The 26,977-nt window shown below is 46.1% G+C and overlaps 2 protein-coding genes and 1 long non-coding RNA gene across 8 annotated transcripts in view; 1 reads left to right on the top strand and 2 right to left on the bottom strand.

The window, feature by feature from the left end:
• The window catches only part of usp34 (ubiquitin specific peptidase 34), a 56,967-nt gene extending 42,939 nt beyond the window's left edge, over nucleotides 1–14,028 (bottom strand). For all 3 annotated transcript variants that reach the window (XM_086082726.1, XM_086082727.1, XM_086082728.1), the window contains exons 1-12: nucleotides 13,625–14,028; nucleotides 9,682–9,772; nucleotides 7,868–8,408; nucleotides 6,306–6,356; nucleotides 4,741–4,890; nucleotides 4,579–4,646; nucleotides 3,501–3,693; nucleotides 3,361–3,422; nucleotides 2,316–2,397; nucleotides 2,033–2,125; nucleotides 1,354–1,479; nucleotides 388–517 (exon numbers count right to left, since the gene is read on the bottom strand). In XM_086082726.1, the coding sequence (XP_085938852.1) occupies nucleotides 388–517; nucleotides 1,354–1,479; nucleotides 2,033–2,125; nucleotides 2,316–2,397; nucleotides 3,361–3,422; nucleotides 3,501–3,693; nucleotides 4,579–4,646; nucleotides 4,741–4,890; nucleotides 6,306–6,356; nucleotides 7,868–8,408; nucleotides 9,682–9,772; nucleotides 13,625–13,670 (1,633 nt within the window). In that variant the 5' untranslated portion in view covers nucleotides 13,671–14,028. The remainder of the gene's footprint in view (nucleotides 1–387; nucleotides 518–1,353; nucleotides 1,480–2,032; nucleotides 2,126–2,315; nucleotides 2,398–3,360; nucleotides 3,423–3,500; nucleotides 3,694–4,578; nucleotides 4,647–4,740; nucleotides 4,891–6,305; nucleotides 6,357–7,867; nucleotides 8,409–9,681; nucleotides 9,773–13,624) is intronic.
• Nucleotides 14,029–14,959: 931 nt separating this feature from the next.
• Nucleotides 14,960–25,455, bottom strand: fam161a (FAM161 centrosomal protein A). 3 transcript variants are annotated; one of them, XM_086082729.1, is made up of 8 exons: nucleotides 25,173–25,455; nucleotides 23,103–23,293; nucleotides 21,675–22,188; nucleotides 20,394–20,992; nucleotides 19,452–19,607; nucleotides 19,289–19,388; nucleotides 18,146–18,258; nucleotides 14,960–17,420 (listed from the first exon to the last, which is right to left on the bottom strand). In XM_086082729.1, exons 1-8 carry the CDS (start codon nucleotides 25,338–25,340, stop codon nucleotides 17,207–17,209), a joined length of 2,055 nt encoding a protein of 684 aa, XP_085938855.1. In that variant the 5' UTR covers nucleotides 25,341–25,455; the 3' UTR covers nucleotides 14,960–17,206. The 3 variants fall into 3 exon arrangements, with proteins under 3 accessions (XP_085938855.1, XP_085938856.1, XP_085938857.1); XM_086082730.1 differs by having other exon boundaries at nucleotides 18,146–18,255; XM_086082731.1 differs by lacking the exon at nucleotides 18,146–18,258 and having other exon boundaries at nucleotides 17,212–17,420.
• LOC147169107 (uncharacterized) lies at nucleotides 15,783–22,807 on the top strand. 2 transcript variants are annotated; one of them, XR_015095800.1, is made up of 3 exons: nucleotides 15,783–16,534; nucleotides 17,078–19,661; nucleotides 21,632–22,807. It is a non-coding gene; the product is annotated as an uncharacterized LOC147169107 (long non-coding RNA). The 2 variants fall into 2 exon arrangements; XR_015095801.1 differs by having other exon boundaries at nucleotides 20,843–22,807.
• Nucleotides 25,456–26,977: the final 1,522 nt, after the last annotated feature.

Genomic DNA, 26,977 nt, shown 5'->3' with positions numbered 1-26,977 from the left:
AACAAAGACTCCCAATTACTCGTGATGGCAAAATGAAGCTTCATGAAGCACTTGCGATACTTTTTGACTCCTCAAGGTGGCACTCATGATTCAAAGATGCAATGCAAATGTAATCCATTTTCATTGCACTTGCCTTTATCTTTAAACCAAGAGCACCATCTAGAGGAGTCAAAAAGTATCGCAAGTGCTTCATGAAGCTTCATTTTGCCATCACTAACTGGCAGCCATTTTGACTGGGGATGTTCCATACCACTTTTTTTTAGCCCGAAATTTTGATACATCATTTTTTTTTTTTTTAATTCTTTCCTTCAAATTGCTTGCCAATCACAGACGGACAAGCTGGTCAAACCCTTCCCAAAGCAAAGAAAGCCACCGGGCGCCACTGACCCTTCTTGTTGCCCATGGCCATGTTGGTGTTGAGCAGCGAGGCGAAGGAGCTCTGCTTGGACATCTGCGCTTTGGCGGCCAGCGCGTTGTTCCACAGAGCCTTGATGAGCATCGAGGCCAAGTAGAGCGTCTGCAAAGAGACGCCAGTCTCTGTTAGCTTGCGCGAGGCGAGCAGCGGCAAGCGCAAGCTACGACGACGTCTCCGCCGCCACTTCAACATTCAACTCAACGACGTTTTTTTTGGAAATACTTCCAGTTTGGAGGGGCGCAAATATTTGGATGGGTTTCGGAACGTGTCGCTTTTCATTGGCGGACCCCAACACGGACACGGAGCACACTTAACTCCTTCAGTGGCAGCCATTTGGACTGAAGCAACCCCCTTCGCTCCCGGCTGTTTTATGGGATACGGCCCGCAGAATATTGTGTTCCATTGCTATAAAAACATGGAACCCACCAAAAGAAAGATTCGAGTCTCTTCTTCCATCAGGAAAAAAAAAGCATATTTCTATCGGTTTCCATTTTGCAGCAACTCGCATTACAATAAAGCGATGTTTCGTCATTATTCATAAATCTGTTTAGAACTGTAGGTAAACGAGCTTCTTTCTTTTTTTGCAACATGGCCCTGGTTGATCTCATATGCTGATGCCACCTGCTGGCCGTTTTTATAATAACTAGCATCGCGCTTGAAGCAATCCGCAGTTCAGAGGCTGCATCAAAGCCTTCGAGAAAAACGTATACGTACGTCTTTGGGACACTTCAAACCTATTTATACCTTTTGGGGAGCAAATGAGGTCAAAGCAAAACAACGGCAGAGGAGAACCTCATGTCCAATTCAAAACTTTACTGTTGTGTTATTTTACAGTTTTTTTGTTTTGCTTTTTCATGACTCGGCCGATTGCAAACCGTACAAAATGCAATTAGCCTTCGGGAACGAAACTTGTTGTGAAAATGGCCGTTGGCGGGTACCTGCTCGGTGTGCGCGCTGGGGTGCAGACCTGAGACCAAGTTGAGGACGTGGCGCAGGGGCACCGGGTCCAAGTTCTTGATGAGGGACGGGAAAAGGTCGTGGATGTAGCGGCTGCAGTGCTTGAGCTGAGACAGGAAGTTGACAAATGGAAATTGCTTTCAACCGCACGCGAGCATTTTCAAAAATGATCTCGTTGCAAATTTCACCCTCAATTTTGCGATTGCGATGAAAATACGTTTTCAAGCTCCTTCGCCTGCGCATTTTATTTTCAATCCTAAATTCCTCTGTATGACATTAAACATGTATTAAAGGTCAAGGTTTGACCTTAAAGGTCAACCAATTTCAATTTGCGTTCACTTGCACTGACCGGCGACCTTTTAAGCTTAAAGTTCAGCGTCGGTCAGGAAACGAAAAGTGGATATTTGAGGTGAAATTGTGAATCGGACCATAAAAAGGCGTTCGTTTTTTGAAGTTGACATTTGAGTGTAAATGGAAAGAATTATGTGGGCGTCGTTTCTCGGCAAAAAAAAGGGGAGGAGAATCAAAAATCGTGCTTCGGCATTCGCACAACGAAAAGAAAATCTGTTGACCCCCGAAAAGTGAAAAAAAGGATCCAAACGTTTGAGTTTGTCAAGAAGCGTCATGGACTTGTGAAGTGAACAGCGCCGAGTTCCTCACCTGAGCCGCGGCCCAAATGCAGTCCACGTGCTGCGTGCTCAGTCGGCCCTCCGCCGCCAGGAAGTTGAGGATGACCTGGCACTGTTTGATGATCTGGGGGGGGGCAACGACAATAAGACAACGACAATAAGACAACGACAATAAGACAATTTAGGCGGGATGATCGTGGAATGCGAATTCAAAAAAGGCGATCGTATCTTTTCAGGCGTCCACGAAGGCAGCCATTGATCGGATTTGCTGAGCGCGAGATCCAAAGCAACAAAAGTCGGGTACGACGACTCACCTCAATGTGCAAATTAGGTCCAAAAAGGTGCTCGATCACATTGTTGTGGATCAGCCAGTCGGCCAGATCCTTCGCTATGGACCTGAAAGGCAAACGGGGACAACGCGGTACAAAATCAACGCAAACACAGACGGAGACTTTTGGACATTTTCGGCAGTCAAACGTTCGCTCCGGAACGGATTTGATAACTTGATTTTTTTTTAAATTAGGGACGAGCGAGTCCTGATACCAGGACATATTTTAAGGTATCGGTCCTCGCGACGGTTATCGATACTGGTATCGGCCCCTGCTCTTGCGGCATCGAAGATGCTTATTTTGCTGGGGGCTCCGGTAAGAGAAGTTGGACGACGCCTTTTCGTGAGCTGTGAAGTGCGGACCGCTCTTTGTTTGCTATGTTTGCATATTTCGTTGTTGACGACTGATGAACGCAGATTGTGAAACAGGAAATGGAAATACACAGCAGCCCTCCAAATTAAAAGCATGGGTTTCAAAAACAACATCATTAAACATCACACACTTTTTTAACATAGTCGGCGTTACTACATTTGAATGTCATTTAAAACGTAACGTCATTTAAATGACACTATTGTTTTTTACTGGCCATTGGATAACGCGTTTCATTTATTTTGAAATTCATTTTCTCTAGACAAAATGACTTTTTAAGGAAATTTGCTCTAATTGGGGGTCATTACAAAAAAATGCTGTTGTTTCGGGGGAACATTTTATGTATCTTAAGTACTAATGGTATCTGCAATTGGTATCGTTTAGTGCTGAAGTCTGCAGTCTGGAAAAGAAAAAAAAAAAGTGGCATTTCGAGCTTTTTTCCACTCGCTGTTGACTGAAGATGACGTCACCTTTGCTGCGGAAATCGGCAACGTCCAATCACAGCTGGGTGTTGATGATGTCATCGCATTAAGAACTGCACTCGCCAAATATGGTCATCCTCAGAACGTAACTTTTTTCGATTTCTGGTCGATTCCCCTTAACGGCGTCGCGACCTTTTTCCGTTTGACGCCGCAGACAAACAGACAGAGACGCAACTTACGTTTCCGTGTCGGACACCAGAGACTCGTTGTTGCACACGTCGTTAAACGTGTGCAGCTGGTTCTGAAGCGGGAAACACGAGACGTTGTTTAAGACCGATTCCAGGTTTCTCACCCAAAACCCAAAGTGAAGCCGACCGACCGTGATCTGGCTGAGCCCGGCCAGCCGCATGGTGAGCGTCGGCGACATGAAGTACTTGAAGGCCAAGTCCAGGCTCTCCTTGTCGAAGCACAGCGCGCTGTCCAGCGGCTCCTTCACCGTGCTCCACATCAGGTCGGCCATGTTGCGCGCCGCGCTCTGACGCAGCTCCTGGTCCGACAGCTGGCACAGGTACCTGAAGGCCACGCCCATCAACACGCCCGTCAACGCGCCGACGTGGATTACGATTGACTGATTGATCCTTTAAGTGGGGCGAAATTCGTTCTCGGCATTTGAGCCGTCCCCCGTGAGCGAGCGGTGAGCAGCAGCAGCGGCGGCCGCGCTCGGGAATCTTATGACGATTCTAACCCCCCCAATTCCAACCCTTAATGCTGCGTGTCAAGCAGGGAGGCGAAGGGCTCCCGGTCTTTGGTATGACCAGGCTGGGGATCGAACCCACGACCTCCCAGTCTAAGGGCGGACACTCGACCACGAGCGCACCGAGTTGGCTAAAAACATCATCACATCATCATCGCTAAATGAATTTGTGTATTTATCATTTATTCTTTTATATTCTTAGGTTAATTTATGTTTTTACAAATTCAGTCGAGGGTTGTGCGATTAATCGAAATTCATTTACAATTTCAACGATTACACTGCACAATTACAAAATCAGCATAATCGGAAAAAAAAAGATTCATACTCATTTTCGAGTTGTTTAAATTTAAACATTTACAACTTAAAATAACAAATTTCATAAATGTTGGTTTCATCCAAAAGGAGCTTGCGTAATTTTAGTGTTTTGTCTTAATATTTACTTTTCGCACCACAAAAAAAACGAATGATCGTCAACCGGATCATTTGCAGCCAATCCTGTTGCGCGATGTCATCGGCAGGCGACCCCGATACCATCTGGCACCGGCGCCGGCTGCCTCTTCCCAGGTCATATGAGGAGAGGGTTGCCGGCGGCCGGGAGACGGTCGCTATGGAGACGGCAGTCCTACCTAGCAACAACCGCACTGTGTGGCGGAATGCAAAGGAGTGGGGGGGGGGCGGAAAAAAAGAAAAAAGAAGAACTCACCGTATGACGTGGGAGCGGAAGGGGATGATGTGCTGCATGACGGCCGGAATGTGAAGCCATATTCGGATCTGAGAGCGAGAAAAAAAAAAAAAAAAAAAGAAGGGAAGAATGAGAAGCGGGAGCCGGCGGTCGGGCGCGGTCGGGCCTGGCGTGCGTCCTCACGTTGGACACGATGGTGATGAAGGCGTGCGCGATGGGGAAGGGGAGGCTGTCGGGGGCGGCGGCCTGAAAGCATTCCTTCATCAGCGACAGGCCGTGCTTGCCGCAAAACAGACAAACGTAGCGCAGGAGGTGCAGCGGAACCTCCACGTCCTGAAAAGACAAAGAAGAAGAAGCTGACTTTGGAACGACGGCTTGCCGGGTTTCTTTTCTTTCGGGTCCGTCGTTCAACTCAAAGTCAACTTTTTAGACATTCAAGAAGGGCTCGGCAAAACGGCCCAAAAAAAGAAAATCCCAATCATTCAGGACGATTACGATTTTTTAGTTAAAGGCGTCATTTATTAAAAAGCAATTCTTGTGCAAAATGTTCAGACAAGAATAACGAACATTTGAGATGAACGCATCTTAAAGATCCCATATTTTGTCTTTTATTAATTGCGTAGCTTGTATTCAACATCGTTCGAACTGTGCGAGTCGACTGCAGTCACAAGACGGGAAATGCGTCCTCGTCACAAGACAAACGGCCGCAACATTTTTATGCTTGAGAAGCTTTTCGTGTTAAAGAACGTCAGCGTTGCCGCCCGTGTAAACGATTGTCGCGTTGCTGCTCTGCGTTTCCCCCCAAAATCGTTCGCAGCAACAATAACGTGCGTGCGGTCGGTCAACCCAAACAAAAGGAGGAGAAACGGCAGCGCGTGTCAGAAATGGGCAGGAGGTTGTGATCCGCAGCCATCTCCGTTCATTCTCCTGGCGAGTCTCTCTCGTCTTCCTTCCGTGTCTGTTCATGAAAGGTTCGAGGCTGAAAGAACGCAACGGCACAGCATATTGACAAAATCCGATTTCGCCGTTTATAACATTTTTAGGGGTGTGAATTGCCGCCTTGCAATTCTGTCTGCATCCCGATTCGATACCGATTAATCCCAATAAATAGCGATTTTTTTTTTTATGCTCAAATTTAGAAAACACTCTTCAGTAAACTCGTACCCTGTAAGATTTGTTTACTTATCTGAAACTTCAGGCTTCTAATTGTGAGCCACCATATTTTTTCAAACGGGTTGCAATCGGTTTCGTTTCAAGCGCATTCAAATCCCATTTTAAGGCTGAACGTTCCATTAATACAACATTCTTTCATGCTTCAAATATAAACCCGAATTAACACATTTGCTTGAATAGTTCCATCAAAAATGGATCTTTTAAAAATCGCTGCATATTGAATGGCTACGAGAATTGCGCACGAAAACATCGCGATTATTGCCCAATCGACCTCATTTCGTCCTCCGATCGTAAACAAAGAACGCGCGTGACACACGATGGCTTTTGCCAAGCTCTTAAAGGTGCGCTTCATTCGAAAGCGAGCGCTCTTAAAGGCGCGCTTCATTCGAAAGCAAGTGCGTCTCCTCCGTTCAATCGTCACTTTGACATGAATTTGCAATTTCACGCATTCAAGTTTTGCTTGCTTGAATTTGATTAAAAAACAACAACAAAAAAGGAGCCAATGAGATGCTGAAAATGTCGGCACAAACTCAAACTCAAACTCGAGCTCGAACTCGAACGTTGCGCTTACTTACGTTCATGTCGCAGAACGAGCCCAGGATGCTGCTTTCGTGGGCGGAGATGTCCTGAAAAACAGCAAGGAAATCGATTCAGTGTACGTTCAAGCGTCACGTTTCAGACGTTCCGTTAGAAAATGGCGGGACGTTCGGTCAACGCGTTTCCAAAGAGTCAATCCCGCCTTTTTTCTATATTAAAAGTCAAAACGTGAACGCTTTTGCAGTCGTGGTGTCGTTTGTGGAGAACATCTCGGCTTCCTTGAGCTGCGACCGAATATGACGAGAAGACGACGAAAGGTTTCGCTGCGCGGAGGAAAATCCGTGCGTGCGTGCGTGCGTGCGTGCTCAGTTTGCAGACCAAACCCAGAAAACAGGTGAACCGTGATTGGTCGTTCTTGACTTCCTCTGCACAGGTGAGCTCATCTTCAGTCAAAATGTTTACGTTGCCAATCGTCCAAGAAAAATATTGGAAGTTATCAAATGAATTCTAAACAAAATATGAACTTTTTACTGCTGAAAACGGCTCAATGAGTCAAGCAGGCTTAGACTTGGCGCCGACAGCGTCCTGCGACCCGAGACCCGGTTTTGGTCCAGACGAAAGCGCTCCGGCAAGTTGACTGGGGTCCCGGAAATAAAGCCTTTTTCTTCGAAAAACAGTTTGTGCTTAAAAGAGTGACAAAACTGAACATTACGGAAAAAGTCCGACTCCGCCGGGCTCCATTTTTCTGTTCGCACCGCCGCGCATCCCGTGGACAGACGCGCGTCCCACCGTAATTATAACTTGGAAAACTCACGATAACGTGTCGGACTACGACGACCGTGTCTTTAGCGCGGGAATCTTGATGAACCCGGGCATACTGAGGGCGATATTGCTAGAACGGAGCCCCGAGAGCGCGGGCGACTGACAAACGGGGTGCGCTTGTTTCGAGGGCGCGGGAAGCGCTGAAAAGCGCGCGGAGATTCAGGGACATTTTTTAGCAGTCCCGAGCGTCAAGCAGGGTGGCAATGGGTCCCATTTTTAAAGCCTTTGGTATCACCCGGCCAGGGATCGAACCCAAAACCTCCAAGTTTTAGGGCGGCCACTCGGATCGAGCCCGGCGACTTGTTCCGAATGTACAGTTTTGTGATGCACGCATTTTTTTTGAATAAAAAGGCTTCCTTTCCGTGAGCCCAGCCAACTTGCTGGACTACTTTCTTCTTGACCAAAACTGGACCGGGTCTCGGGTCACGGACGCCGTCGGTGCCAATTGCAGATTCATGTCCCAAAACCCAAACGATCCCTTTAAGTCTGCGGCCTGATGCAGCATATTTCATTTGGGGAGGGCAGTTTTTACAGTGTTCAAAAATATTTGAAGAATTTTTAATACACAAGGCGTAGGTTGTATTTTATAATCGTTTACAATAAAAATTAAATAAAAACTAAAGCTAATAAAATCAAAAAAAAAAAAAATAATAATAAAAGAAAAAAACCTCAAACGAACGCCACCCTTAAAACAACGAGAATTTAAAAAAAGAAACCAATTCAGATTGTATTTGAACCCTTGCATCATGTGTGTGTGTGCGTGTGCGTGCGCGCTCACCTCAATGGTGGGGTGCGTGTTGTGTTTGTAAGCGGTGTAAAGCGGGAACTGGATCTGGAAGATCTTGGCGGCGCACAGCAGCAGCTTCTCGCGCTCGTCGCTGCTCCACGAGCTGAACGCGTCGAGCTCTTGGGCGCCCGCAGGCCCGCCTCCTCCGCCATCGTCCTCCTCCTCGTCCTCTTCCTCCGCCCCCTCCTCCTCCTCGTCCTCCTCCTCTTCCTCTTCCTCCTCCTCCTCCTCTTGGACGCGGGTCCCCGCCGGCTTCCGCTTCAGGGCGCCGTCCGGCGACCGTGCGTCCTCTTCGGCCGAGTCGCGCTCCACGTTGACGGGCTCGTCCTCGCCGGGCGAGAGCGGCCGGCGGGGGGGCCGCTCGCGGTGCCGGCGCTCGGCCTCCGCCCCCTCGGCGGCGCCGCGCCGGCGCAGGCGGCACAGGCGGTCCCTGAGGACGGCGATCTGGCCGACCACCAGGTTGATGAGCGCGTACACCAGCTGGTTGAAGACCTCCAGGTGCTTGTACTCCTTGAAGCAGCACAGACATTGCCTGCGGGAAAACGGCAGTTGGTCAGTCGTCGCCGCGGCAACGGCAACACGGCAACGGCGCACATCGACCACATCATGAAAACGATCACAATTCGGATGCAGGAGCTCATTGGAAACTCGGGATGGCGATCGTCCCAGCCACCATTTTGAAAGGTAGTCTCCGTTTCAATCACGCTTTTTGCCGTCGTTGGTCAACCTCATCCGGTTTTTATTTTGTGCCGACTCTCATTCGAGCATTTTAGACTTTGTCTCGTTTTAGGCAAGACGATCGCTTCACATCTGCATTTTTTTTTGGGTCATCAGATTATGTTGAACGTTTTCGAGCTAAAACGAAAATTTCTCTCATCTTTTTGGAAAAAAAAAAATACTTGACACAATTACGGTTGCTACGAGCTCGTAAGTTAGCGAGCATTGGTTAGCGGTCGGTTTAACATTATTGTTGGAATGTTACGTTACCATAACTTTAATTTACTGCAGATTTTAAAGTCACATGACAGATCAGCAGAAAAGATTTTTAAAAATCGTGTCATTTTCATCTCGTTTTTGTTCATGAACTAAAACGTCCATCGATTTTCGTCCACTTTTTATGAAGTACATTTTGGTCTTGTCTTCATTCGTCGACGAAAATGCAGACTGATTTAGTGGCACTTGTTTATTAATGAGCGTTTTGGTCTGGTCTTCGTCCGGTGAAAAAAAGTGTTGACAAAATGATTTTTGTTGAGGAAATGAAGACGAGCATCCTTTTCAATTTGATTCACAAGAGTTCCATTTGATTGGATTTTTTGATTCACTTTAATCGGATGACTTATTGAACATCAATTCTTTAATGTCAAGGACATGATTAAAAACGCCACAAATATTAAGCATCCCTTTAATAGATTACTCAAATGTCGTCGTCAACAAACACGGACCATCTCGGAATAACCGCCCGTCAAATATTTGGTGGTTTTTCCTTCAGCGAAACAATCGGAGAAAAGCTTCCTCGAGTTCTCAATTGAGACGTTGACGAGAATCAAGTTGCACCCTTTTATTCTAATTTCAAGACGACATTTTCGATATCACACAGACGATGCCCAAAAAGGCCATTTTGTCAAATGATAATTTAATAAGAATTCTGCAGAACCCAGCATCCAAATTGTGATCGTTCTTTCAGCTGGAAGCGGCCGTCGCGAGCCGACGCCGCACGCCGGCGGCAATTGCGGCCGGCGGCGTGCGGCTCGGCGTGAACAGGAAGCTCGCCGCTCGCCGCTCGCCGCTCGCCGCTCGCCGCTCACCTCTGCGTCCACGAGCCGATGTGAGACAACACGCGCAGCGCATGTTCCTTCTTCAGTTGGAAGCCGCCCTCGCTGCCGTCTGCGTCGGAAACTGAGGAGCAAGCGCAGCGGCAGTTACGCAACAGCAGCAACAGCAACAGCAACAACAACGACAACAACAACAACAACACAAGTCGACCGTCGTGGTCAATTCAATTCCAATTTCAGTCATCACACTTACAAAAGCAGCAGAATTGTCAAAGAAAAAAATATGATTTCTAATTTTGGAGTCGTTTAAAAAGTGGCACCTTTTTGAAAAAACTAACTGAATACATTTTGTTTCATTCAAACGGAAACTGCATAATGAGTTTTTCAAAGAATTGGATTTGTCTGGTTTTTTTACGTTTAAGCATTTTGTTTTGTATTAAAAAAAAATCAATGATTGTCCAAGTGGACAATCTGTCCGACTTCAAGTTTTTGCCAACATCAATAATTGAATGAATTCATATTTATCATTATTATTATAAATTCTGTTTGGTCCAAATAATTACAGTGTTTCTATTTTTTTGTTCATTGGTCTTAATATTTTCAAAATACATTTTCTTGTTTTGTACCCCAAAAAATCATTTGAATAATCGTGATTTAAATGATTGCCAAAATAATCGTGATTATTATTTTTGCCATAATCGAGCAGTTTAAGGAATAGCGAGAAACGCAAAAACATGCCGTCTTTGTTCGATGCGTTCATTTGTGAACGACGTTTTTGTATTTGCCGAGTTCGTTGCTCAATTGCAGCGTGTGAGAAAATCCCGCTTGCGGCGTCTGCCGTGATTTGAACTCCAGATCCCTCCTCCAGCACACATGATTTAAATGACCGGCAAGCTCTGCAGAAGGACGATAAGGTTTCCTGGTCGTGTGAATCGGGTGCGCTGGAGCGGAGAACCGGCTGAAACGGGTTCCCCGGAGGGCGGGAGTTGCTGGCGACTGGCGTGGAACGCGGCGCGGATCATCGGTCACGATCGGTCACCATCGGTCACGATCGCGAGAAGCCGTTCGCGATACTGCGAGAATATATTCGCAGTTGTTGATGTCAAGTTACGTTGATTCCTTGCTAGCATCAAACACGCGCCGATAATGAGACGTCAGGAACGCAAGATGGCCGCCCTTCAGCGATCTTTGTTATTCTTTACGTCCACGCGCCGCCGCCGCCGCCGCCTTTATTACGTCACAAACGCACGACGCATGCTGATCGTTTCGCCGCGCGTGTTCGAGCACGCAACGTTCCTTCGCCGTCGCTTTGCTTTGTTCCGCAAAGCGACGGCGACCCAACGTGGCGGGAAAATGCAGCGGACACGCGACCTTCATTTGTCACGGCTGACATTTTAGCAGCTTCACGAGAAAATATGTTGTTTTTGATCGTGTGAAGATTCTAACGAAAGGTTAGCAACCACATTTCGTGACAGTCGCCGCATTCGCTGTCAACGTGTCGTGACGTGTAAGCTAGTAACGCTATCGTTACACACTTGCTAACCAATGACTTCCTTTTCTTTTTTTTTTTAACAGCAACATGACTCAATTCAACATTCATTTCTGCGGTTGTTGAGTTTGCTTTGCCGTTTGTCCAATTTGTTGTTATCCTAAAATCGCGCAAGCTCATTTTCCATTTCACGCATTCACCCACAAGAGAAGCAGACCAAATATTTGCAGGGTTCGGGCTTCAGAATTGTTAAAAGGTTGTAAACCAGGTTTTTGTCTCCGGCGCCGCCGCGCGAGCGTGGCCTGCTGCCGCAGCAAGTCTGGGTTCAAAGGTCACGGCACGCCACATACGGAGCTGCCGGTCTAACGGAAACACAGCTGACCGCAACGACAACGCTGCCCCCCCCCAGGCACCCCCCCCCCCCAATCTTGGACAATTCACAATGTCTGCAACATTTTCAGGAAAAATAAAACATCGATCCAACCAAAATTGTACTTTTTCTTTGGCTTATTTTCTTTGCAAAAACAAAAACTCAGCTTTGGCTGCTGTGAACGGAGACAGGAAGTGACATCACATTCTCAGCATTCACCTTCGCGCTTGCTATCAAAAACACAGCTGGATTGTTTTTCATCCGTCGCTTTTTATCGATGGGATGGAAAATGTGTGTATGACACAAATCACCTTCACATTCTGCCCTCGTCCCAACGTTGACACGCTCGTACCTTTACGGTTTTTACAATAGTCCACCCATTTTTATTCCAAGTTTTCAAGAAATACGAAAATAAAATTGAATGGAAACGCGAGAAATTTGAAAAAGGGCCTAAAATTCACAAAAACAACAACAACGGTTTTTACGCTTGGACGGCGTATCGGAAAAAAGGAAATGCCAATTTTGGCTATGAAATGAATAAACGCTGGCAAGACCGGATGCGCATCACACGTTTGGACCGGATATGACGTCACACGAACGTTTGAAGTCCCAAAGCAATGGCGGACGATAAAGCAAGGAATGTTTGGGAGGACGGCGCAACAGAAACCTTTTTGGAATTCATTAAAGAAGCGAATATTAAATGCGACTTTAGACGGAAAACTGCAAAGAAACTGCTACGGTTTATTAAGAATGACAAAAGCAAACTCGCACGACGTCATCGCACGGCGCAGTCGCTTCCTGGTCTTCTTTGAAATGACTGGTGGATCACATCTCTTAACGGTGTATAGCGCCACCTACAGAGGCGGAGTCCGCTCTCAATATTGGCAAAAGAAGAATACAAATTGAGCGCTTTGCATGTCACGCGTGTCAGTTCCACTACGTTTAATAGAAAAAGAGAGAAGACCCTCGTAAATGTTCACTAGGGTGACCAAATGTGTCCTCTTTTGAGAGACCATTTTCTTACATCTGTTGTTGTTTTTTTATATAAATTCATGAAAATGTCCGGTTGGCATTGCGTGACTTCTAGCAGGTGAAGTAACTGAAAACTGGTACCACAATTTCAAGGCAGGGGCAAGTGTCCTCTTTTATGGAAATAGTAATATGGTCACCCTATGATTGTTCCCCCTCCTAAAATGGATTTGTATGGTTTTGGTCTTGTGTCATTCTCGACTGTAAAAAGTCTTGGTCTTGTGTAGTGCGGTCTTAAGCACAGCACGAGCGAGTTTACACTTTTGCCGTAAATATTGACGCAAGTATTGTCCTCTTTTGTTGTCGAACCTCGCGCAGGCCACGGCTAACATTGCCCTGCTCGGGTTTTATTTGATGGATTGATTTTGCCGGTTGCTAAAATACACACACACAAACATGATCAGAACATTTGGGGGGGGACAAATCCGGAGAACAAAGTTATGCGGCGCTAACTTTAGCCGGCGAGCTAACGGCTACGCTGACTGACTGGTCTTGCCAAATGAGACGAGACGGGCAGAAAGCAGAACAATTTGGAGACAAGTCGAGATGAGATGACGAGTCCGTCTTGTGCGGGGTTGTCAGTGAAAGCGGGCCGGCCCAAAACAAAAAGGCAGATAAGACGCTCGAGCTGACAAACAGCAAACAATCAAAGCGACGAGGCCGACTAGCACGTCGAGCTAACTTTGCTGCCGCTTGCGTTTCAACGACACTTTTCCGACATTTCCACGACGTTTTCGCGTCCCGGCGGGGGGGACAAGCGGCAGCCGGCCCGGGACGTCTGTCTCGCACTTGTGTTTTGACAGACAGACGGAAAAGGCCCACATTTTCAATCTGCCTGACCATTTGTGAGACGACAATTGCTGCAGACGCGAATGGACTCGTCGAAGGTTGGCCTCAGCGGCCGCGCGTTAAAACGCGGGCGAACGCGATCCCAATCGGGAAAGAAAGAAAGAAAGACGCAAGTTGCACGGAGCTAACGTTAGCCGCCGAGCTAACGCTGATCGTGTGCGTGCGTAAATGCGCCTATACATATGTATGTTTGCGTGCGTGCGTGCGTGCGTGTTACCAGGCGAGCAGGCAGCACTCACTTTCGTTCAGAACCTCCACCAGCTCGGCGCAGTTTTCACACATCATTCGCGAAGAGGACGGCTCGAGTGCTCCGCGTCAAACCATCGCTCCGGACGAGGAAAGGCCGGTGGTGGTTGACTTGCAGGCTGCAGCTGCCTGGGCTCCCCCCCCCCCCCCCCAAAAAAAAAGCCGACGAAGGGCCCCTCCGCGGAGGCTACAGGGCTTGGCGGGCCAGCCGGGACTCGGAGCTTGTTGTCGGCGGCGCGAGGAGGCGGTCAACGTTCGCATCCGAGCGGCGGAAGGAGGACAACCGGCGGCCGGGCGAGGCCGACTGATGTCGAGTCACTTTGCAGGTGGCTGGACGTTAGTTGGGAGAGTGGACACGGCCGCCATGTTTAAAACTAAGAGGGAGGGCGGAGGAGGAGGAGGAGGGGCGGGGGCTGATGCTTGACGCAGCGTGCGCCGCTCTTCGGCCTTTTCCGGCTCTTTCCGGCGAACTCGCGTGCCGCTCATTCGGCTTTCTTCGGAGGTGTCGCGAGATTCGATCGTGACGTTGGCAAATTTCCAAAGCCTCTGGCGAATTGTTTTTATTTTTATTTATTTTTAATTGTTGGGTGATTTGCTTAATGTCGTTGCAGTGTTAGTTTTCCCCGGTAAAGTTTGTTTGGTACTTTTTAAATGACAAATTCTACAGACACAGTGGGGGGTTAAAAAAGTAAACTGTTTTCTAAAAATGTATTACTTGGTCAAAGTACAGATGCCTGAAAATATACTTTAGTACAGTTTGAGCACACAGCTATATGGTGAGCCTTAATGCCCATAAAAATGTGATGGGGGACGAACAATTCCAGGTAGAATGGTTTGAATTGAGGAGAGATGACTGTATGCCCACGTAGGTTATAAAGTTTGTTGTAACTTGCTAACATTTGCAGGGATAACTTTAGTTGTCGACCACACGGGGGCGCCGTTCGTTAACAACAGAGCTATATTTTGAAGTTTAAACTTTGATGTGTCGTTCGTCTTGTTTACGAAATGATCTCATGTTTCTGCATTTCTGGCCTTTTGACTTTGCATGTGCCTGTTGTGTATATTATGCATATGCTGCCATTTTATTGGATTAAAACACATGAAAATATTTATATAAGTCATTCTTGCACCGCTGACAACGCTGTCGGATTTCCAAAGCAACCACTTTTCAGCAAGGCATTAAGAGAAACGTCACCATGGGCCGACATAAAAAAAAACAACAGTAGAGGCATTAAATCTGCTTCAAAACATTGACGAAGCAGAGATCGTCGGATCCCGTCGACGAAGAGGAAAAGACTTGGACGAAGAGGAAGCTACAGACCAGAGAGTTGTTGTGGCTGAATGATTTATTGAACATATTAGCATATTACAAAATAGAAGTTGAAGTTAAAATAAAAATGTGAAGAAAGAAAATAATCGATGTCATAATTGACATGTTCAAAGGGAGTAAGAAGCACATTAACGTATATATATGTTCTTATCCAATAACGTATCATTAAAATAAAAAAGACAAATAAGTTATGAACAGTTAGCTGGCAGGTTCCATCTGAAAGATCCAACACCTCAACCTTCCCGTCCGACTGGTAGAAGGATAGGAGAGGGGGTCCTGTGTGGACTCCAGTGGTCTCGGGAGAGGAGCTACAATACATCATTTACATTTACATTCGAAAATGTCATCAACAAAAATAGCTTTAGTAGCTACTCGAACAGCTTGTATTTACGTGTAATAATTTTAAGCAATGACATCATTACCAGAGCTCAAGCCGTTAAAATGGCGGCTCTGGGTGATCTAACGAGTAGTTTTAAAATTCTGATAGACATCGTGTTGAAGCAAGGAGCGACTTCTGTTCTTTTTCAGTGGGTTAAAGATTTCGGTTTAGAGTTTTACATCCCATCAACAGCGCGCTCCGCTGAAGTCTCCCCGCACCGGAAGCTTGAGTGCACTCATACGTCCAAAGCGGAAGTGATTCGTGCGACGAGTCCATAGTAACATTTAAAGACACTTTAAAAGGACTTCAATGTCAATTCAGACCAGCAAACAGAACAAACATATCGGAAAAAAAAAAACTAAAGCCAACTCAAACCAAAAAAAATGAGGCCAGCCTTGAATCTCCACATAAAAGTATAAGTAAAAGACAAAAGTATGGAATCTCCTTTTTTTTTTTGCAATTTCAAGAAATGCTTTAAAATTAGGAGAGCAAATGGCGCCCTCTGCTGGGAGAATTATTTTCAGCACGCCAAGTAAAGGCCATCTTCTGTTGTTTTTCGCCCCCCAAAAGATAAAAGGGGGGTCACACGTGTTTATCCCATCGAGTCATTACGTTGAGGGCTGTTCTGTAAATAGTTCGTGTTTACTTCGAAGATGGATTTGACGTTATTCGTCCGCCTTGCCGAGTTGCAGATCCGACTTCAGGAAGACGGTTGAGGAAAACTCGGATTCAGAATGAATTTTTTTGCATCTGTCGTTGAAGCACAACATAGGACGTTCCGTCAATGGAATTAGTCGTCAGTTTGAAGTGGAGATTTTTTTTTTTTTTAACCGTTTTTCAGATTGTGGTCTTTATGAAACGGAGCCCCCACGTGACGTCCTCTGCAGTGACACGTGCACGCGTAGAACAGCCCGACAAGAACGCGCGCGCACACGCAACACAAGAGTAAACTTGCACGTGAAATGACACGTTCGCTCCGACGGTGAATGTTCCTTCGTGAATTCGCTCACCGACACAAGAAAATGGCCGCGCTCGTCGATCGCGATCCCTTGCAAAAAAAAAGTCTCGTAATAAGTCCAATTTCCGTGCAAATTGACCTGACGTGTTAACAGAGAAAATCACAAGACAAAAAAGCGCATCATGGGGAGAAAAACTTGGAGCAAATCTTCAAAACTGGAGAACTGCAGCGGAAAAGTAAGTCAACGATCTGACCGCTATTTACGAGTTGTTTTCCACTAAAAGGCCGATTTCTTGACCCAGTTGGGTCAAATTAACCAATAAAGCAAATTGGTTGATTTTTGATCCATAATTGGGAGCCAACGCTTTTCTCTTTTTCGAGTGCAGGTACGATCCCATTTCAATCCTTTTCAAGATGCACACGAAGAATACAATCAAACAAACAATTTCCATTTCAAATAAAGGACAAAAAGGAATCCTTAAAGGTATTAATTGTACATGAAAAAGAATGAAGTTATGAAATTCCTTTTGGACAAAATCAGAACTTTTTCCTGCTAAAAATGGCTCAATGTGTCAAGTGGCCCCTTTTAAAAAAAAAGTCACTTCACAAAAACCTAAATGGTCTCGATGAGATCCGCATGGACGAAGGAGCAACAAAAGGTGAGATTACAGAAAATGGAGTTGAACCTTTAACCGTATGTTCCTTAAAAAGGCCATTTGGGGGATTTGGGTCACGTTCAAGTGCAGCCACGATCAAAGTGCACGTGTGATCATTTCCAGCAGGCACAATCGAATCCCACCGACGTGTCGTCCGCTGAGATGTTGATATCGTTGCATGACCCCGAGCGCTTCCCGTCCGACCCGAGACCCGAGACCCGAGACCCGAGACCTCCTTCCCGCCGATGACAACTACGCAAGTTCCTCGTCGTCATGCCGCCTGCCGTCCTCTTTGCCGGCAGGCGAAGCCTTGCCGCTTTCGCCGCCGTCGCTTTCGCCGTCGTCGTCATCGTCGCCTCCCCCCCCCTCCTCTTCCTCCTCATCATCATCATCATCATCCTCATCCCGGCCATCCAGGAAGACCTTCCGGTAGTGGACGGGCAACAAAGCGGCGTCCTCCGGCTCGCTGGTCAAAACGAGAGAAGAAAGAGAAGACGTCAGCGTAAACGTTGATCGGAGTTGATCGTTTGAAATCGGTTTGTTGACATTCTCATCGAACGCACGAGAAGACGTCCGCGTTTTGACGTCCGCGTTTTGACACGGGCGCCATTTTCAAGGCCGACTTTGCATCGTCCGAACCGCGAGGGCTGGACAGCCAATTTCCTCAATCGATTCCATTTCCAGTCACAAGAGACCAGTTTGATTCCTTTCACTTATTTCAATCCAAACCAATTACGGAACATCGATTTGTCTTAAATAACAAGGACGTGATAAAAAAAAAAAATCCACAAACAGTAAATGCCAAATTAAAATTTTGCAGTAACTGCTTAAATGATTGATTTCTTAATAAAAAATAAGACGTTCTAATCACTTAAGTGTTACACAAACATCGACATCAGCATGGATGAGATGAAAATATTTTCAATAATCGGAAATATAAATTCAAAAGATTTTGAATTGTCATAAAGTCCTCCATGGATGTAAGAAAATACTTTTAAATTCGTGTAAACAGCAAATGTCACAAAAACTGTCATACAAAACAAATTGGCCTTGAAAATTCCTGGTTGTTAATTTATGGGCAAAAAAGATTTTCAAATCATCAATTCCTGGTTTTATGAATGATATCACGCTGGAAAAAAAGCAAAATGGATGTTGATGATTGCTTTTTTCCGACTGCCGCTCAGCAGTTACCGTGCGGCATCGGCGTCCGCCGCCGCCGCCTTCGTGCTGAGGAAGTCCTCGCTCAGGTGGGCTCGCCGCAACGTGTCGGCAAAACGCTTGCGTGCCGCCTGCCGCGCGTTCTTCTGTTGTGTCGACAAAGAACATCCTCACATCACAACAACAAGCGTGAGAGAATGCTACCAAAACAAATTGCAATCAAGGGGGGACGTTTTTGTGCATTTTCAATGTGGGCGGGTCAGGACTGCAGGCGGGCCAGTCCGGTACCCGGCCGCCATCTTTTCCGAGCCAACCACGATGTAACGCGGCGTCTTCTTGCTGAAATAAATACGCTGCCGATTCTCGCAAGCTTTTGAGATTATTATTATTATTATAAATTCCTTGCAATTGTACGTTGAGGAACATCGTCCTGAAACTGTCGCCATATTTATTGTCAATTCAGGAACCCAATCACCTGTTCCTAATTCACCTGTTGGATGCTCCAAACGGGTGTTTGATGAGCAACTTTTCTTGCAAGTGATCGTTTTGCTAAAAACAATCACGTTGATCAGTTTGGGCATGAAATATTTGTGGACTTCATAACATGAAAATATTGTACTTTATAAAACGAGACAGCGAGTGAAGACGAGAGCCGTTAAAATTAACCGATCAATCGACAATAAGCGATTATCAAATGAATCGGACAACTATTTAAATAATCGAGTACGGTAACGGTTTGGAGCCATCTTTTAATTGAAAATGGTCCAAATGCTCCGATTTCAGCAAATCAACAGCAAGTGTTGGCGGAAAAAAAAGACTGCAAACATCGTCTTTTACTTTGGGAAACAATGACCAAATTGGTAACACAGCACAACATCAATCCCCGCCCCCTTTTTTTTTTTTACCATGATATGAATATGAGGAACAAAATAAACACTAATGACTGGTAAATAAACTGTAATCACGTTTTTTTTTTATATACTTTAATGTAAAATTCAAATGAATCCGATGAGTCGATTAATCGATAGCTGAAAAAAAACGATTTGATAGTAGAGACAGCACTCGTTTTAATGGACGGTGACGAATTGAAGCGTTTTTTGGTGATGACGTGTTAGCATTAAGCTAAGCGCCATTTCCAAATGTGGCGGCCATGAAGCGATCCCATTTGTCTCGCACCTGCGCAACCTGCTCCAGCAGCAGCGGCCGACCTTTCACGCGCTCCTCCATCTCCTTCAACTCCTGCTCATACTCCCTCCTGCGCTGGCGCTCCTCTTTCCTGCGCAGGGCAACATTTTTTCACAGCACTTCCAGCTGAGCTGCGGCAAATGGCGTCTCGCACCTGAACTCTTGGAGTTTGTTGGCGAGCGGCAGGTGCGGCTCGTTGGCGCCGGCCCGCTTTTGCACCAACTTCTGCAGCGTCTTCTCGCGCTCCTTCCGCCTCTCCGCCCAGCGCGCCTCCTCCTGTTCGGCCCTCCTCCTGCGCTCCAGAGCCTGCCTGCCCGCACAGTCGCGCCTTCAAAATGGAACCCGCTTCTCACACTTTGAAAAGGTTGCCCATTTATTTCTATATACAATAATAATAAATAAATTAAAAAAAAATAATATAAATAAATAAAAAAATATTATATAAAATAGTAAATTATTATTACATGTTTTGATTGTATTTTATATAATATAAATATATAAATAATAAAATATAAAACATAAATTAAATAAATCATATTTTCTAACTTTTAGGGTGTGTGAACTTATGAAATGTGGAAAAGGTGACTCATGAAACCCATTCAGATATTAATTGTTGTTTTTGCGAAGGGTCTCTGATGTTGATGTTATGTTTATAATAATATTTCTGTCCCTTTTTGTTTTGGACGTTCATTGATTATCCAATTGTGACCCAAAAAGTATTTTTTTTTTGTACTACTTTTATTAAATGTACTTTTTTTAAATTCATTCATTTAATTGATATGATATAATATATTGAATGAATATTATGCACTAATTATTCAATCAAATGTCTCAAACGAATGAAGCTTTTTTTTCTAAATGACGCGTTTATCGCTGCGGCTTGAAAAGCGCAACATTATCGCGTCAATCAAATGTACTTACTGGACGGCTTCCTTGGAGGGATCTACAGGGGGAAGGGGCGGGGCTAGGGGCGGGGCTATGGGGCGGGGCAAGGGGCGGGGCGTCTCCCGGAGAGGAAACTCAGTCGCTACGGGCGCTGTGGCGGAGGGAGGAGGAAGCGGAAGCGGAAGCGGATGGCGGGCGCCCGCCGGGGTACCTGACGGCCCGCTGGCGTTTCTTGCTGGCGTCCGTGTCCTTGGCGGGAAGGAGCTCCGAGCTCCCCGACAGCGACGAGCAGAGGCTGGAGTCGGGCGTGCGCGAGCTCCCGGCGCGCGGCCAGCCGAGCGCCGGCGGGTCGCTCCGCCCCTTCTCCGGCCGCGGCGGGATCTGGGCCGTCCTGAGCCGGAAGGGCCGGCACGCCGTGGCGGGCTTGGCGTCTTTGTTCTTCTCCAGACGCCGGCGGAAGCGCTTGTAGGTGGCGTCCAAGTCGGGCACGTCCGCGTTGATGCGCGGGCGGTGGCTGAAGGTGGGAGGCGGCGTGCTGCCTCGCTTGCTCTCCGCCAGCCGCTTGCTGAGCGTGCTGGGGGGCGCGCGGGCGCCGCGCAGCGTCTCCCGGGCTCTCATCTGCTTCTTGATGGATCGGAACAGCTCCTCCTCCTTCCTCAGCTCGCCCGACGCCGCCGCCGCGTACACCGACTTGGGGACCGGCTTGGCCTTGAAGGGCTGGGGCCGCTCGGGCGGCGGCGGCGGCGGCGACGCCGACGGCGCCGACGGCTGCTCCTTCTTCAGGCGCTCTCGCTCCAGGAAACTGAAGGGCTTGGTGGAGACATCGGCAAGGTTAGCGTCATCACAACATCAGTTGGAAAATATACAAAAATGTTACAATCGTCTTCAGTTTCAAAGAGGACGAGCGGTGACGACACGGATTGGAAGCGAAGGAGGTTCGAGAGCACTTTTCATTCATGACATTTCCCCTCAATGGGAACCAAGAAAGCACAACTTTTTATTTTCTTCAAATTCTTCCCTGCCCCATTTTTGTTCCAAAACAAAAACACATGTTTTTTCTCCTTTTCCTAAGACATTTTTCAGGTTGGTTAAAAAACATTGCATATTTGTGGTCATTATTATTATTATTATTATTTAATTAGGGGATTTCTTTGAACCACCAATCAACAGGCAAACATCATGTGCACATTTGCATATTCCCGGTTTGTTTATCTTTTTTTTTTATTATTCCCCCCCCCCCCCATTTCCTCCTGTTATTTTGTCAAATGTTTATTGCAGAATTTTTCAAACCCCCAAAATAATCATGTAAACAATTCAATGAAAAGTTAAGATCAACAATTGTGTGCCGATTGCCGCCATCGGGCTCCTGCGCTGCCGATCGACGGTTTATGTGTTTTGTGTAAAAACGTGACTTTTGTTTCCATCTGTTAAAAATCAATCGCTCCGCAGGAGAATTGCAGCCTGGTAACGAGAAAGAAAACCCCGTGAGAACCTTCATCTGGACTTGGCACTCTTCCGGCGTGTTCCGGCGCCGCCGCTCTTGGAGGCGGTGGTAAAGCGGCAGGTGGACGTGCGCCGGCACCGGGCTGGCGCGGAACCTGCCGCGGCATTCCGCCATCTGGTCCAGCTGTCGCCTCAGCTGGACGTTCTCCAGCTCCACCTCGGCGCGCGTCTTGATGCCGCGCCGCCGCCGCTCCGCCTCCCGCAGCGTCATCCGGAAGGGCTTGGGGACCGTGGCCCCGGGGACGGCGGCCCGGCGCTGCCCGGCGCGTTGCCGAGGAGGCCCCGGGCCGGCGCGCTCTCCCGGCAGCGACGTGGACAGGTGGCGGGTTCGGGGCGACAGCTTGAAGTCGCTCCACATGTTCTTGATGAATTCTTTGGGGGAGAAGAGCAGGCCCTTCTCCACCTCGGAACCCGAGTCGTCCGACGACGACGGCGCCGGCGCGCCGGAATTTCGCCGGAGCTCCGCGGCCGAGTGCGACTTCCTGAGACGCCGTGACCCGCCGCTGGTGTTGAAACACAAACACGCAAGATGAGCGGCTGGCAACATGGGTCACGCTGTCCCTAATAAAGTGTCCAGTGAAAAGATGCGAGAGCCCATGACATCATTTTCAAACTGCATGGACCGATTAATCGGACGCCCACGATTGCCCTTCAAACGTCGGCCAAAACGTTTGGATTGTTTCCGCCTTTAAAACGTTATCATCGAAGAAAACCGAAGTTTCCGACGCTGTGAAAGTACCCTGAATGCACCACTTTGTTGGCGTTAGCATGAGCAACTAGCAAGTGTGTCGCGTGTGTTTTTCTTCCGCCAAGCGTCCTTTAAGCTGTTTAATGACACGCCAGTTTGGAGTGAACTGTAAAATCAATTCCTAAGACATATTATGGTGATTTTCTGCTTTTTTTAGGATCATTTTATGTCTGCTTTTTAAATATTTTCTTTTCTGCCTTTTTATTCACTTTTCTGACATGTTTGGCAATTTGATGGACATTTTATGCTCACTTTGTGTACGTTTTTAGGCCATTTTAAAAACGTTTTCATTTACCTTTCGTCTGTCTTTTTCTGACAACTTAAAAATGTGGACTCTGACATGTTTGGGATATTTAATTATTAAATTTTTTAAATCGAAATAATTGATTCATTTAAAGAATATTTTATCTAAAAAAAATAAAATAAAAAATAAAGTAATAAATATGTAAAAAAAAAAAACTGAGGAGCCGCAGGTTGCAGACCTCTCGTCTATGCTACATATCAAACTGTCGCAATGTAGTGCCAACTAGTGGTGAGGAGGACTTAGCGCGTGGCCGTTTTTATGTGTGTGTCTACCCCCCCCCCCCTTTTAAATATCAGTCGTTTGTATGATCCGCTTTGACGAGCCCCCGATCGCGGCTGAACACGGCTACCCGCTTTGCGACTGACCCGTGTTGTTGTTGCTGCGTGGTGGGCGTGGCCAAGGCGTGCAGCTGCAGCTTGTGGTGGTACATGCTCTCCAACTCGGCCATGGTGCGCAGGTGAGCCTTTTTCAGCTCCTCCAACTTGCTGTAGTACTCCTCGTTGGAGAAGAAGATGTCGCGCAGGTCCACGCGCGCCCCACGCGCGCTCGGCGCCACCTGGAGGGGGAAGGCGGAATTAGCTTCAAACATAATCAGCTCGCCCGTCAGCTCAATCTTGATGATGATCTCAAACAATGCATGTTTAATGAGATTAAACAATAAAATAACCCGGATGTGTTTTTGTAATTGCAATTTTTTATCTCAAAATACTTTTTTGACATACTTTTTTGTTGCATTTTGGTCTCCCGTGTTGGGCAAGTTACTCAAGATTGCCAATATATGACTTATTACTAGAAGAACTTGAAAACGTAATTAGATATTACATCCTGTCAAAAGTAACTAGTTACTTATGACTTAGTTACTTTGCATGTTCAACAGATGCAGTTATTTTTTTCCTCCTCTTTTCTACAGCCTACATTGTAAAATTGCGATTCTCATTGATTGAACTCCAAAAGGTGTCCTGAACGCATCACATGACCTGATGAGTCCCCCCTGGGTCCATTTGTATCCTCATTTGAATTCAATCAACACGAAGATTTTTGCTTTGCACGTCTGGGCAAAAATTAAACGTAATATTATTGCTTTTCATTACTAGTTACTTTACTTTCCCAACACTGTTGGTGTGTGTTGCTGTATTTGATGCTAATATGCTAAAATAAAATAGTGCTGTCACTATCGACTATTTTAAGAATCCATTAATCTATCGATTATTCCATCGATTAATCGGATTCATTGAAATTTTGCATGAAAGTGTATTACAAAAACATTTCCCCCTCCGATTACTGTTTATCAACCAGTGATTGTGGTTATTTTGTACGTCGTATTCGTTTAGTGAATGAAAAAAGTGGGCACTGATGTTGTACTATGTGTTACCGGCTCAAGTCATTGGTTTTTTTTTGGGGTGCAAACGTCTTTCATGAAGGACTGCAGAAATCTGCAAACAATTACTATTAATACACTGAAATCAGAGGATTTGGAACATTTGAAATGAAAAAATGGCTCCAAATGATTACCCGATTATTAAAATAGTTGCCGATTAATTTGACACTGGATTGCTTGTCGATGAATCGATTCATTTTGACAGCTCTACTTGAAAATGCATAATTGCTCCATCCCTAATCTTCTTGAATGAATGAATGACAATTTATTTCAATCAATCTCTTGTGGGCTGAAATGTGCACTTCTTTTCCTTTTTAGCAGATCAGGCCAACCATTCACAATCAAACAATGACAATTGAGTTTTTGGTTGAGCCTTTTTCAAAGATCGCAACCGGGCGGATAATTGTTGTTATTTGGAAGTACGTTTAAGCCTATTAGGGCCCCATATGGAGCGAGGTTGGCTTAACATGGCGGCGGCGGCCTCCCGCCAGACGGCGAGGCGCGCATGGGAGGTGCACGAGGATGAGGGATTAGCACCCGCACCCGCGCCACCACGACGCTGTCTAATCTCGCCCACGAATAGACGCGAGGACGACCAGTTGCCGTCACGCCAGCGTCGATTTTTGCGACGGCCCGCTGAACAGAGCGCCGAGCGTCATGAATGAGCCCCAAATCGGCCCCGCCCGGCTGGCGGCCGCCGGCTGACACGCTGAGCACATCATTCGCACTCCCACACGTTTGGAAAAGTGCAGAAAATGCTCATGTCGGGATTCTTTTCATTTCAAAATGTGATGAAATGTCGCTTGACTCCTCTGCCTGCTTTGTATGCTAGTAGGCGCAAGTAAAAGCAATACAATCCGTTTTTTTGTTTTCATCGCATGTAGATTGATTTGTTATTTATTGTTTTACTTTAGCGCTGCTGACGTTACAAAGACCTACGTTTTAGCACAACCTGCTAATGTGCTAGCTACATTGAAGCCAAAGTACACTTTGACGTCGTGGGAAGTTTCATTTCAACGAGCGTGGAGTGGCGGGCGGCCATTTTGCCCGACTTTACCTGCTCCTCCTCCTCCCGGTCGGCGTCCCGGTTGTCGGCGTAAGTCGGGACCGAGTGGGGCGTCTCTTTCTCCCGCTCGTAGGAGGCCAGCGGCGCCCTGGTGTGCGGGTCCACCGGCCGCTTAAGGCACGACGTCACCAGCACGTTGTTGCGGTGCGCGTTGGCCATGAGGACGCGCGAAACAAATGTGTTTTATTGCCGAAGTTGTGGCTCGTGGTGGGCCGGTGGGAGAGCTTTGAGCCTGCGCGTGCCACCTGCCGTCGGCGTCCGGCGACAGGAAGCGGTCGTTGCCGGGCAACAGAAGCGGACCCGTCGTCAAGGAAGTGACGTTAATCAAAGGCGTGTCGCACACAGCGAAAAGGAACAGGCGAGCAAATATTTATCGTACATTTTCAAAAGGCTTGCTCAAGTCGACATGGGAACAATAGTGTCGTCCTTTTTAAAGGCATTTATTTGCAAAATTCATATGATAGATTTTTGTTTATGTTCGAAATAAACGAACTGCCTAACTCTTATTTTCATACTTTTTCCAAAGACTGTATTTGAATTTTACATCCACATCATGACGTGCGTGATTATTTTAATTTAGGATGAAGATTAAATCATTGAAAAGATGCTCATCGCGATTCTAAATCAGTCATAAATACTTATGTGCTTGAACAAGTAATTATTACTCTGTGTCAAAAGAAACTTTCCTCTCACCCTCAATCATGGCATCCTTTCTCCCCAAAATGCAGGAGAGAAAAAAAAGTAAATATAACATTGCGCACATTTTAAAAGTCATTTTTGTTACAGTATTCATGACTAGGGATGTAACAATATCCAAACATTGTGTTACGATATCACGATATGAACCTCACGATACCATAATTATATTGTGGGAGAATGGTTAAGGATAGTAAAAAAAATTTTTTTTAAAAAGTCACAATATTGTAAAAAGGAATGAGCTCATACTAAAAAAGAAAATATTGTGCTTCTAAAGACTTCATATTGAAGCACTTCCTTGCTAATTGCACGCACGCATCGAGTTCCTCCACTTATGGACTCGATTCATAAGCATATTACGTTCCCCTTCATCTGACTATTTGCAGATTTGAAACATAGAAGGGCCAAAACATGACTTGTGAAAATTAAACTGCACAAAAAAACAGCCACAAGAGGGCGCTAGAACTGCACAAATGGAAATCAATCTGACTTTTTTTAAGATGTGCTGCTTTTAATATCGTGAAGTGATCATTTTCGTCACAATTTTTTTTCAAGTGGAAATGAAACAAAAACTAAAATAGAAGCCATTCATTGAGACAATAACGATAACTAAAATGGACTGACAATTTTGTCAATGGGTGAAATGAAAATTCACACAATCCAATGAAAAGGAATGAAACGCGGGTGCGAGAAAAAAACTATTTCATTGTGCAGCTGTAAGATTCATCTCAAGCAATTATGCACTTTTTCTATTGAGTTATATTATTGTCACTTCAACATGTTTCAGTGAAGCAATGAAGACACCGTTGTATTAAATGTGTCTTGCGTGTTAAAGTAGTTACAAATAGGGGTGGGGTGTGCCCCCCCCCCCAAAAAAAAATCACTTCTCATAAGAATCTAAATTTAGTACGATTCAGAATTGCTTTTAAATGTCCCAAAATTGATTCTATTTAAATATTTTTTTATCGTCTTGCCCTTGTTGGTGTATGCCTTTATTGGGAGTGCTGCTCAAGTTGTACACAATTTGGCCACTTAGGGGCAGTGTGGTTCCGATAGTTATGTTGTCGCCACATTCAAGTAGAAGGAAAAAGTTTGTTTCT

The sequence above is a fragment of the Leptonotus elevatus genome, chromosome 8, assembly GCF_054856555.1.
Source record: "Leptonotus elevatus isolate MCC_2025b chromosome 8, RoL_Lele_1.0, whole genome shotgun sequence".
NCBI classification, from domain to species: domain Eukaryota; kingdom Metazoa; phylum Chordata; class Actinopteri; order Syngnathiformes; family Syngnathidae; genus Leptonotus; species Leptonotus elevatus.
Note: the sequence above shows the minus strand (reverse complement) of the source record. Positions and strands in the feature narration are given on the sequence as shown.

What these genes read in the sequence shown, in the direction of transcription:
- fam161a (XM_086082729.1), bottom strand. Translation starts at nt 25,340, where the DNA reads ATGGCCAACGCGCACCGCAACAACGTGCTGGTGACGTCGTGCCTTAAG. An exon ending in ACCGGGAGGAGGAGGAGCAG is followed by an intron (nt 23,294 to 25,172) that starts GTAAAGTCGGGC and finishes TTCCCCCTCCAG; the next exon opens with GTGGCGCCGAGCGCGCGTGG. An exon ending in ACGCAGCAACAACAACACGG is followed by an intron (nt 22,189 to 23,102) that starts GTCAGTCGCAAA and finishes TTTCAACACCAG; the next exon opens with CGGCGGGTCACGGCGTCTCA.